We start from the raw sequence: 13,253 nt of genomic DNA on the forward strand, positions 1-13,253 counted from the left end.
ATAACATGTCTGGATCATTTAATGCTGGGTTTTTTTTAATGCTACACATAAAGCAATCTTATACCAGGAATATCTGGCATCTGCAAGAGATTAATGTGCCTCAGGCATAACTAAAGCTACAAGAGAATGGATTTACCCCTTTCTTCTAGGGAATTTCTTTTCTGTTTGAATCCATAAAAAGGAGGAATTCACTATTAATGGCACTGAGCAAGTAATTCTTTTTAATGAAACCATAGTTGCTTGATCTCTGATGAGCAAGTTTATACCATCAGAAAGATACTAAGTCTTCTCATTTTCTGTAAGGAAATTACATCTCTATTTAACTGAAAACATTAATTTCAAAATGTTTTATTCCTTGAAAGATAAATTACCACATGAATAAAACAGGAACAACCACTATCAAGACAGTATTTTTACCTGTAATTTAACAGGTTCCGGAAGTTTCATCTGAAGGAGTCCTTCCTTTGGCATTTGCTCTCCTCTGGTTTCTTCCTCTCCTTCTTCTGACTTGAGCTCATCTGAACTGAATTCCTTCTCTGAGAAATCAATTTCATCCTCCTGGCTCATTGCTTCTTTGAAAACTCGGGGCTCAATCAACTGCAAGATGTGTTTCAGATCCTCATTGTGGAAGATTCCCATAATTAGGAGGGTATAAAAGAGCTTGATGAGAGGGACAAACAGAAATTCTGTAGAACCTCCAACTGGATCTCTGACATGGAGGCTTCCCTCCTGGACAGCTTCAGTCAGCATCTCTATGGTTTTGGCCTTCAAAATTTCCAGAGGGAATTCAGGACTGAACTGAAAGCATTCACTGCTAATGCTTACAAAACTCGGAGAGGAAAACTGCATTCTTGGCCTTAATGAAGTGCTGAGTCCTATACCGGGAAGGCCGTGTTTTTTGTTTTCATCAGGAAACAAAGTAATGCTCTTGGTCTCATCTGTCATTGGAACTATAAATTCATTATTCATCATCAGCCTGGCAGTTGCATAGGTATTGAGATGGATGTCAATAAGTAAGTCATAGTATCCTGCACGTAATAATCCTGGCATGTATTTATTCTCAATGGCATAGAGGAGCTGAGATTCATCCACGTGGCTACACAGAGCATGGGCCACTCTGTTGTTGCCTAAAGCACAAACAGCTGAATACAATCGGAGGGTGTGGTAGTGAAATTTCAGCAATTCTTCTTGTTCTGTCAGCTCTAAAATATCAATTGTTCTGTAGAGAAGAAAAAAACAACATAGCAAATCACATATGCAAAAATGTATTTTTAAGGGATTCCAACTTCTCCCTAAGGATAACATCAGCACAATATCAGTTCCAGAGATGGGGTTTTTTTCCACATTTCAGCTTTCATGTGGGAAACACTGTCAGTGTAATAATCAAGACTAAAAACAAAATTTAATCTCAAATTTATTCAAGTCACTCCTAAAATCATTACTTAAACTACTTTCAGTGGGAAAAAAAATGCAAATTATTTATTTAACACAGAATACTTTTCCATACTACAAACAAGAATACACATAACTGAAAAACAGGTTTTTAAAACAAGCTGGAGTTAAGATATTTATATAATTTACTGGCTTTAAATCTGGGGGTGCAAAGTGGCAACAGACTAACCAGTACATTTGAAGAGGGTTCAGTGTTGGGGTTCTTGGTGATTTCGTTTTCAGTTTAGGCACTGACAAAAAGCTCAGATATTTGGATATCAAGGAAATCTAAGAGTTAAATTCTTTGATTGTTTTAAATACATTTAGGAAAATTAAGGGAACAGAAGAATTAAATTGGCCACAAATCTTGAAAAATCTCAACATAACCAGATTTTTGCTTATTTTACAGATTATCTTTAATAATTTATAAGCAGAATTTTTTTCTTTTTTTTTTTTTTTGCAAATCTACATGTACTATTGACATGTTTGGAGAGAAATTGGAAAAGGTTGGAAACAGAGTAAAAGAAGAGAGATTTTAAAACACTGAAATTTATATAGTTTTTAATATTAGTTAAAACACTGTCTGTATTTGTGTTCTAAACACAGAGAAGACCTTGGGCCTTTCTTACATAGACGGATATACATAGCTAGGTTCATAATCCCAACATAATTCTGGTACAGTACAAAAAAAACATCAACCTGTTTTCCTCAGGAATATGAAGGGCCATGAACTGCAAAGGATTCAGGCACTGTATCATCCAGCCTTGACGTTCACTGATCCGAGACACATCCACCTTCAAGAAGTGGTTTGGCACTCTGCTCCAAAGCACATGAGTCAGAAACTGGACATGGAGACGTGGGGGACATTGAGAGACTGGGTTTTTGTGTTCACTTTTGAATAATCCAGCAGATAATGGCATTACATTCTGGAAAATTCCAATGGAAGAGACAATCAGTTTCCTCATCTTTACCAAACACTGCAATTTCTTTTCCAGAAATATACTCAACATATAGTAAAGTCAAGTAAAACAGGAAATCGCCATTTTCACTAGTTTTTAGAACTTCCAGCAACTGCTGGAAGATTAGCAGCAACACAGAATTTTCCATATTTGTTTTTTAAGAACAGCCAAATTTGAAACATAAACTTGACTGCCAGATGTGGTTACTTCCTTGGACTCCATTTTTTTTTTACCCCTTCTGATTTCTTATACATCCAAGTATCCAAAGCAAGGTAGAAAAATTCAGCTCAGTTTTCTTGTGTTCTACCTGAATGTATTTTAAAAATTATTTTAAAACTCTAACCAAATTCTTCAGACATACCAGTCATCCATTCTGTGTTTGTAAAACTAAGAGATTTGCCTTACCAACACAAGTGATTTTGTTTCACCGTGAATGACAAGACTCCAAAAATTCTGATCAGTTTCAACCCTTTTTATTCAATGTACTGTATTTTAAATTCATTAAGTATTGAAAACTGAGTTAAGAATAAAAATAGCAACAGTGCAAACACTTTAAATCATAGAAATGTCCCAAATACCAAGAAATAAGGAACACACAGAGGAAATAAATGGCAAAAATAAAATAAACTTATTTTATATGATTTGTTAGTCCTAAACCTGCACAAACCTCAGCATTATTTACCTTTATTCTTCCCAGTTCAAACTGGAAAACATTGGGGCTTGTAGCTTGAGCAAATACAGCAGGAAACAATTTTGTACTTGGTTCAACCTAGATCAAACAAAGGGAAAAATTATTGCTGTAATAGTGATGATTACTTTTTCTCTACAATCTTGTACTAAAGCCTCTAATGCTGGAGTCTAAGGATTCAGTTTTCCCCCTTCCTGCTGCAATACACCATCAAAAAATACTCACCTGATAGTACGTGCCTAGCTCCTTGCCATTAGCTGTGAAGGTCAGCAGGCCACTGGCAGCATCAACCAAGCAACCAATCTCCAGACCATTATTATTACGTCCTTGTCCAGGGCTCAGGCTCTCTCCTGCGCACACCATATAGCAGTTGCTGCGTTTTATACTGAATGTCAAAAGATAAATTTATTTATGAATGGTGCGCAAAATTTCTGCAACATACTAAGAACAACCTTGCATGGCTGCAAACATACAGGGCCTTGTGGCCAAAAACAATGGATCACATGCTAAGCAATGCCAAAATTCAATGAAACATGGACATCATAACTGAAAAAAACCAAAAAAAACTGAAGATGACAATGTATGAAAAAGTTCAAAGCATTCCTAAAATACCAAAGATGAAACTGACTTTGCAAGTCAAAATTTTGAATCATTTAATGTTAAGCATAACAAAAGCTTCTGGTACACATAATAATCTGAAGTACTGAGACGAGCTTATGTACTGATTTTGGTCTCACTAGTCACTATTTACAGGATCATAATTTCAAACTATATAGAAAGCTGCACTGTTTTACTTTTCAGTACCTACTGACTTGACTAGACCATTAGTCCACTGTTTCTTCACAAGCAAGAGCAGGTAACAATTAAATTACCAGTTTTTCCTACTAGTGCTCTTTTAATTATTTTTTCTACATCAATCCAATTACATTAAATAGAGTGGATTTACACCTTATAATTGCAAGCTGCTTGTATGGGTATAATATACAGGTTTTTTTAAGCAAATCATAACCAACCTCTCATGAACCTTCCCTTTTTCGTCTCCCAGTGTAACTGTGACGGTACGCACTCTGTCCAAGTCAAAGCTTGTGTCATACTGATGAAAGTCTGATGTAATCCAGCCCACCCAGACATTAGCAGGTTCTTGACCAGGAAATATTCTCACAGAATAATAGTACTGTTAATAAAAAAATAATAATATTATAAAATGTTAATGTTTGTTCCCCAGTGTATCAGTTAGATTCAGAATTTGCTGCTCTAAATCTGAAAACATGTCATCTATTTAAAAGTAGCATAGGCTTGTTCAAGTGCAATTCACCAAGCAAAGCAACAAAGACTATAAACACAAACCAAGACATGGCCAACAAAATATGCATTTTAAAACAAAAAAGATGGACAAGATTAAATATGTCACTTATAAGCTTGTATTGAAGGCTTCTGCATCATAGCATTGTAAACTGTATTGCTACAGCAACTGTAATTTTTATACTGCAGACAACTCAGTTTCTAGTACCTAATATCTTTCAGAAAGAGAAAAACACATCCAGAAAAGGAGTGTTTGTTTTCCTTTGAACATTGAGGAATCAGTGCTTATGGAGCCGATCTTGTCAGAGAAAGATCTACAAAAATCTGCAAAAACTTACACTGGGAATTCTATTAAATAAATGTTCTGAAGAATTAGTAGAGATGTTTTCAAATGGTCCTGAACATGGACCTACTAGTTTAATGTACCTTTTCCAATTTATTCCATTATTCTAAAACTGTTTAATCTTCCTCTTTTATGTCTAGTGTTACCAACAGTAGTTTAAAATACAGATTAAACCAGTTTATAGGTTTTCATTTGGAAACGGTTTTAGTCCAACAATCAAATCAAAACAAAAGGAACAAAACAGTCTCAACTTATGCAGGAGTTCAGAACCACCACAGGCATTGAAACTGAAAATTAGACTGTTTCTGAAACTCTTACAACCAAAACCAAAAAAATAGTAAGTATTTAAAAAACCCAAACGAAACAATTAAAAAATCCCAAACAGCTAAAATATCAATCCTATATTACAATACCGTGGAAGTTTGCATCAAATAATCATAGTCATCCCTATCATCTGCAAGCACATCCTCAGTAAGCCGTGCAGAGTGACTCATGCTATAATCTGGCTTTGTCCTCCTGAGCATAAATCTGAAAAAAAAAAAAAAATTAAATTAAAATATCTACTAAAGACCAAATCACAAAGGCAAATTGTACAGAGAATAGAAAGAGACAAGCTTATTTTTAAAAGCACTTAAATTAATTTTGACCTTAAACTGTAAACTCAAAAAGTACTTGACTGGTTTGTCAGACACGAGTGGCATTTTCCTCTACTTTGAGAAGCTGAAGAAAGAGGGGTGGGAAAAGGTAGCAAGCCACTAACCTTTGCTTAAGACGTGAGGGCTTTTCTTGAACATAATCTTTATGGTTATTCAGCTCTGGTTTTGAAGCATCTTTTTCTCTTTCTGTCCGGTCAGGAACTAGATGACCATGAGCAGTTTTCATTAGAACCTCAAAATCAGAATCAGCATCATAATCTTCCAAGTCATTTTTTGGGCCAAAAAGACCAGAGCCTGGTAACCCTCCTGCAGCTGATCTGGAGAACACCTCAGCACATTCAATGGGCATGCTCAATCGAAAAAACATGACATCTGTTTTACTGTTCTGTGAACCAAAGGACTTCTGTGTGACCTTCAGACAGGGGCAGCTGTCTATAGTGCCATCAATTCTCATCACCTATGAAACATAAAGATGTAGTTTTTTTTAAAGCTGATGCTTTTTCTGCCATGTAAATATTGAGTTTCTATTTCCATAATAAGCATGCATGACTTGCAAAACTTGCAACAGCATGGTGTCCACAGCCTAATGCATTGCAATCGTGTGCTGCCATTTTGAAGGGAAATAAATACTATGAGAAGTGGATGGTTTTTGTTGCTCCCTTATTAAAATTTTTTTAAAAGTCACAAAGAAATTATGCCTCTCACCATAACTCTTTGCAACATAAATCCAACTCTGCCCAGAACAACACAGACCAAGGAATAAAAATCATGCATGTACATATGAAAGAACATAAACTGTTTCTTAAATACCACACACCAGCTGAAAAAGACTTCTTATTATACCATTTCAGAAGAATTTCATGGCAAAACTTACAAGGCATGAATTCAGTTCCATCAAGATGCACAACTGATTAGGACATAAGTGTTGACACAAGTGGCTAATAAATATTTAATACGATCGAAACCAATTAGTTATGGAAAAATTAAAAAGTGTGTGCACTAGAACACATGGTATCTGTTATTTTAAAATGCCCAGTTTCTGGAAGTTGCTTACACAGCTCTCACTGCACAGGGAGCTCTTACATAATTTGTCTCTCAGATTGTCACATTAACCCAGGTCACAGGTTTTGTAGTAAGAAAAACTACCAATCAAACAGTGGCATTCTTTGCAACCCTACAGAATGTAAGAAATTTGTAACAGGTGTAAGATTCATCCAGAACTGGGTCAACATATCACATTAAAATCTTGTTTGGAAGTATAAAAGTAGAGACATAACTCAAACATATTCAAGTGTCTAGAAACATTTCACTAGGATCACAAACCTCAATATGTTCATGGTTTTGTGGCACTGGTAGAAACTGAGGAAGCCTTTTACTCAGCCATATGGTGATGTCTCTGTTTGTATTAACAGCAAAGGGTTCATACCCTTCCTGTAAGCCACATATAGTGAAGTATTTTAGAGTGCTGACATCTTTCCCAAAGTTCATTCTTCCCACTTGAGATGGGCCAAGGCTGCACACAGGTAGAAATCCTTAAAACAAGATGAAAGAGCATGTTGGTTGTACAGAATGAATATCGGGGAGCTGCTCTCTTCTGTAACTGAATTAAAAACCATTTGTGGGGAAAAAAAAAAACAAAAAACCCTAAGAGCAAACATTATAAAGGTAAGCAATCACCAACAGCACATCACATCTTGCATGTCACCCAGTAATGTATCTTAACATCATTTTGAAAAGAAAAGCCCTCTAATAGTCATGGATATTTTAGGCAACACTCAACCTACTCCACAGAGTCAGATACCAAGCTCTTGGTTATTCTCTCTGCTGAGCTGGCACAGTATTGCCAATGTTACTTTAGGTCTCACTACTTTTGGTATTCCTCCTAAAATGTCATTATTCATTGTATTTTGAGAGAATCTTACTTCAAAAGTAATACAGTGCTTGTTCATGCAGCTATAATAGTGGAAAAAACCTACAAATATGCACAAAGTGTATGTCATAGATTTCTTTTAAAAATAAAATTAATTAATCTTTAAAATTCAGAAAACTCTGGTTCTGGAAAATGGGAACTGACAATATGACACCATAGCTTCATGAAACTTAAGGTATTTTGGCTTGGGATTGTTTTTTGTGTCTTACCTTTTGAATCAGCATTACATTTGTATGCATCCTACTGTTTCACTAGCACAGGGGACACACTTGTGTTTTCTTTTTAGAATTTTTTTTCCTGATTCCCCAGAATGGGCAAGGGCACTTTCTCCATACAGCTGTTCTGCAGGCACATTTTCATTTTTCTTTTTCTTGATTTCAGCTTCACAGTCTAAGAACCTAAAAAATCTTTTAATTCTTCTATTTCTTTTCATCCTGCTTTTCAATTTCCACAGCTACAAACTACTATGCAGATTCATTTGAACTATTAACAAAATGTTTTCTTTTCTACCAACAAGAAATATGATGTTCTGTTCAGTGATTCTGATTCATGTGAGCATAACAGGTAATGAAAAATATAAGGACAAAATCCCAAATAATTTCTCACTTTTCTTTAGGCTGCCCAGATTAAAAAAAAAAAAAAAAAAGTCTATTCTTGGAGTTTGTTCTTCAGAGACAAAGCAAACTCCAGAGCACCATCTACAGGAATTACTGTCCACCAGATATATTATCAGGCTTCAGGACCACTTTTGGAAGATTTTACTGCACATACACAAGACTGGTTGTCATGTGTATTTACATTATACATGATAAATTTAATGACATAACACTATTAGCCATAATTTGAAGTCCACATTTTTATCTTCACAGCTTGGCTGTTAAATGACAAGGCATCAACTCCTCAGATAACATAGCTATAACAGACAACATGATAAACGTCAATTCTGCTAGTGCAAATCTAGAGATGGACAATAATGCAAGTATTTTCCAGCACTAAACAGAACAAAATTGTATTAAACAACACATAAATAGGAAAATCACATATACATATAGAGATATGTGCCATGATAAAGCCTAGCAGCTCTAGTAGGGACAACTTACCAGGCTCCCTGTTGAGTTAAAGGAATCCACAAGCTGTTGTATAAGTTGCTAAGCAAAGCCAAAATCAAAATTGTTTTCAACAACCTTACAATTCTCATTTCATCACCCAAAAAATGGTAATTCTTCTACCTACCTGTGGTTTCAAAAAAAAAAACCCCAAACCTCCCAGATAGATTAGATGTGAAGCAAGTATCTTAAACACACATACAAAAATGAAATGTAGTAAAATGGAAATTAGCATTTGCAAGATTCCCTGAAAGAAAATAAAGAAACACGGGAAAAACTCCTACACAGGCAAAGCTGTCATTGATGCTTTTACTCAATGTAGTGTGTCCTGTGAAATTTGCCAAGGGAGGCAATGTGAAATCAAGATGACAGTCCCTCTCACCAGTACAGTTCTCACTGATAACAGAAGGCACTGTACGTGTAGCTGATTCCTGCACGTAATTGTAACTGTAACTGTGGCTCTGTATAAATGGAATATAAACACCAGTCCCAGTCCTGACCATGAAAACCCTACTGCCATCTCTGGTGAAATTCTGCATCAATTTGCTAATTATTTAGTTGTTATTTAGGTGGTTTAGGGCTCTTCTGTACATGGTAAAGACAGAGCATCTCATAGAGGGGGTGTGCTTTTAAGACAACTACATATATTTCTACAGAATTAAAATTAATTTCAATAGCCATCTTTGAATGGGTATCCAGCCATTTTAAACATTATTATTATTCACAGATCCCATGTAACCCTAGCATACTGGAGGCTACATAAAAAGATTATTTACCCCTAACCGGGCTCCTAATCTCCAGATACATAACTGGGCTATGGAGCAAATTTTATTTCACTGTATGAAATAGCAATACACGTAAAAAGACTTAAACACTACTACAAAAAAAGCAACCCTCTAGCACTGTCTGTCCCACATAGCAAAATAACAGGAGAGTAACACTTTTCATAATGTTCCCTACTTTCAAGCATACAACATGAACCTCCTGATTCAATCTGTCGAACACTACAAACAGTTCCTTCTCACAGAAGTCACGACTTGACAAAATAAAATTTAGGTTGTACAAGTGTACCTGTTCATATCTACAGTCAAATTATCTGCTAAAAATGCATAATAAGATGCCATTATGTTTATCAGTTTTACTACTGAGATGAGATCTCTTAAACAAATTCATCTGCCATAATCCCAAAGAGCTCTTCTTGTTGGTAGTACAACCTAACATGCAGCACAAGCTGTGTTACTAAGCTAGCAGAGCACCATATCCCCTTTTCATTGTTCCTAAGTAAATTAAATCTACAGGACTGATTTACTGTATGGCTGCATCAGAAATTCTGTTTTCTAAAGAGAAAGGTCCCTTTTTGCAGCAATAAAACATGCACATGATTCACTGATTGAAGTGACCTGCAGAAATATCTCAGTGCTGTTAAGCAAGAGCCAGTTACAAAATCAAACTAAAGACAGCCTCCCAAAAAGAAAAAAATAAAGAAAAAGTTCCATAAATTTTTTTGGGGTATTTCATATGTGTGTTTGCCCACACACACGCAGTTGTCTTCCCTTCCCCTCTCCTTTTGCCCCCAATATTTGTGCATTAAACACCCATAATGATTTCAAATAGAGCTTTGGAGTTATTAAATATAAGATCAATCAGCACATTCCCTTGAAAAACAACTAGGACATCTTATTTCAAAGGCAAAGCTCTTTCCTACCAAAAACAGTACTAAAGGAACTTAATGAGAGTTACAAGGATATTATGGAAAATCTGAGACATTTGACATAAAGTTTGTGACATGGTTACCAAAGCCTTCAGGCTCTGTGTCAAGCCAGCAACTCCTTTAGCTGAGAGATCTGTTTCAATTTGGACCTGCAGCTAGAAACAAGCACCACAAAAAGTACACCACTGTGATTTCATCAGCTTGGAATAAATACAGCCTACCCTCAGAATTTAATGGAATTTGAGTTTATTTCAGAATCCCCTATTCCTCAATGGGAGTATACTAACTAATAACTGAAAAGCCACTAAAATTTAATGGTGACAAGATGATTTTTTGCATACAACCCTAACAGCAAGCCAGTTCTCATATCCCTTTCCCTCATCATGTTACCACTGCATCTAAGGAAATCCAAAGGCAATGAAGTAACAGGCGCCCATCCAGAAAATTAATGGCAATTATGTAATTTTAAATAAAATTAAAATATTTCTGATTCCTAATATATAGCAGAGAAAGGAAAAAAAATCTCCCAAAGTACTCCTGAAAGTAAAATACTCTGAAATCCAGATGAAAATAAAGTGGTTAAAATTCAAAGAGGGAATTACCTAATTAAGAAGTATTCAAATTTATATGTCCCATGGGAATAGGGTAGGGATGAGTAACCCAACAGTAGCATGAAGAGCTCTTATTGTTCAAAAAAATTAACTTTATCTCCCACCTACAGCTGTATTGTTTAATAGATGTATAATATTTATGGCAGATTATATGTACCTACAAGTAATGAAAGCTTAAAGCCTAATTTTTATTTTTTTTAACATTACCATAGTTGAGAAGTTTTAGGCAGTTAGCTTACTTATTTCAATTTCTTACCCCTTTTCAGTTTCTATCTGCACACAGGTATACAATAAAATTTATTTAAAAAAATATTCTTTGGTACAGACTCAATCTGCCACCTGATAGACCCTCCCAATCTTTGCCATCTTTAGTAATCTCTTCAGTTATGCCTTGACAGTAAACTAGCACCTGCTTGTGGATGCTGAAACCTGCACCAAGAACCCTGCAATAAGCACAAAGCTCAATCTGCTGGTTTACAATTAAGCAGAGTATTTTGGAGGATAGTTTTGTATCAGCTGACTGGATCAGCTGTCATTTCTTCTCCCAGAGCAAAAACAAAACTTTAAAGATGGCTTAAACTCACTACCAGTTTCTCACTAATTGGACAGACACTTGGTATTATTTCAGTACTTCATCTAGATAAAATCTGATGTCCTTGCCCTCCATGCCAGAGGGGTGGACTAGGGGGTCTTAAAAGGTCCCTCGCGACTCAAACCATTCTATGATACATTGTACCATTCTATTACATCATATGGTGATCTACTGCAGTGAGGATGAAAAAAAGTGAGGATGAAAAGTCATGAAAAAGTGAGGATGAAAAGTCTGCCTCTTCAGACATCCCTGAAAAACAGTTAAAGGGTCTCTCAACAAAAGATAGCCCCAAAGATCACTACAGAAAAACCCCTTCTGCATTGTCACACCCAGCAAATTCCCTTTCCAAAAGGCTAATACTAATCAAATAGAAAAAAGGATAAGTCAGGGGAGACAGGGTCTGGGATGAGAGCGGGGAGATGAAACACAAAAGAAACACAATGAAGTGAAGGCAGAGCAAAAACCAGGCAATAGCAAGTTAACAGCATGATATATTACAGTACTTACCATCAGCAACCTCAAAGTCCTTGAACGCAAGCTCTGAGCCTGAGTCATCAAGCAGGATTTCACCATTTAAGGTGAACATCATAGTGTGCTCATTCATGTCAACCATACATCCAACAACATCTCCTGCCAACCAAGAGCGGCCAAAATGCTCATTACCTTGATGCCACCGCTGTGCCTGAAATAATTAAAAGCATTTAAAAGAAACATAGTGACAATTTATGTGTAATTCTCATCTTCACAGGTAGAACTAATAATTAACTGCCTCAATTAAAATGGCATTAAAATTAACACTTTCACAAAATATCATTCCAAAACTGTGTGTGTGAGTACTCCAAGCTGACTCTGAATATGGAAATCCAACAATTTACTTCTTGACAGCACTCCTCACGTCAGCATTATAAAACATTGCTAAGAGAGCTGACAGGGAAAATTGCTATTTCAATATTTTAGTGAAAAGTAAGAGAATGGTCTTGTTTTCTTCAGAACCTCCATGAAAGACTTTTAATCACAATAATATGCTATCAATTACAATGTTTAATAGCTACTCCACAAACCCTTTTTAAGCAACTGTTTTTTATTTACTTTAGCAGTCTAAAAATTCATTACTTGCAAATAATCTGTACTGTTTCCTCAAGTATAATTCTTAAAATATTTTGTGCAAAATAAATTCATCTTTCTCTCATATCAGATTTTGGAAAGAATAGAACTGTCTGTGAATGGGACAAGCACTGGGTTTCTGATAGATTCCGGAGTAGCTGAGGGCATGATTCTTCTGACTGACTTTCAAGTCAACATCTGCAAAGGCTTCAATGGGGTCTTTGACTGGAGTTCAAATAAATTAACATCTGTTAAGAACTATTGTAACCAAGCACAGGAAAAAAAAGTCTTAATAACCAATAACAGATAGGATTCCTATTCAAGTATTTCATCACAAGTAGATGTTTATGCTCTGTATCCATCCTAGAAGTTGTACAAAACCAATGAACCTTTCTCTATATCTTGAAGGTAATTTTTTTTTTCTAACCAAGGAAAGAACCCATTAAAATCAAACACAACCATATAGCTTTGTGGATTGAGACCTAAACGTCAAACCCTAAGATTCAGAAAGCAACTACACAGCTATTCCAATAAAAATGGAGGACTTGAGTGGTTTACGTAAAACACTTTACAAAAAAATTTTCCAATTCTCTTTTCAAGGCATCTTCTCATGCAACGCAGGAATGGGAAAGAAATAAATTCCCACGGAATAAATAAAATACATCTTGAGAACTTTATCTTGCTGGGAATATCCAGGAATTCTGTTGATTTCTGTTACATATTTTAACAGTAATAAGGAAAATTAATTCCAATACCAGATACAAGAAATAATTTGACAATGAGTCATCAGTAACCTTAAGAACAATTAAGGTTCAGATAG

The 13,253-nt window shown here is 35.6% G+C and overlaps 1 protein-coding gene across 10 annotated transcripts in view; it reads right to left on the reverse strand.

Moving 5' to 3' along the window:
* The window catches only part of RYR2 (ryanodine receptor 2), a 382,187-nt gene that overhangs the window by 128,435 nt on the left and 240,499 nt on the right, over nucleotides 1-13,253 (reverse strand). For all 10 annotated transcript variants that reach the window (XM_038130404.1, XM_038130398.1, XM_038130396.1 and 7 more), the window contains 9 exons: nucleotides 11,837-12,011; nucleotides 6,703-6,911; nucleotides 5,484-5,836; nucleotides 5,137-5,251; nucleotides 4,092-4,252; nucleotides 3,304-3,463; nucleotides 3,073-3,159; nucleotides 2,131-2,357; nucleotides 418-1,219 (listed from right to left, as the gene is read on the reverse strand). In XM_038130404.1, coding sequence (XP_037986332.1) covers nucleotides 418-1,219; nucleotides 2,131-2,357; nucleotides 3,073-3,159; nucleotides 3,304-3,463; nucleotides 4,092-4,252; nucleotides 5,137-5,251; nucleotides 5,484-5,836; nucleotides 6,703-6,911; nucleotides 11,837-12,011 — 2,289 coding nt within the window. The remainder of the gene's footprint in view (nucleotides 1-417; nucleotides 1,220-2,130; nucleotides 2,358-3,072; nucleotides 3,160-3,303; nucleotides 3,464-4,091; nucleotides 4,253-5,136; nucleotides 5,252-5,483; nucleotides 5,837-6,702; nucleotides 6,912-11,836; nucleotides 12,012-13,253) is intronic.

The sequence above is a fragment of the Motacilla alba genome, chromosome 3, assembly GCF_015832195.1.
Source record: "Motacilla alba alba isolate MOTALB_02 chromosome 3, Motacilla_alba_V1.0_pri, whole genome shotgun sequence".
In the NCBI taxonomy this organism is placed as follows: Eukaryota; Metazoa; Chordata; class Aves; order Passeriformes; family Motacillidae; genus Motacilla; species Motacilla alba.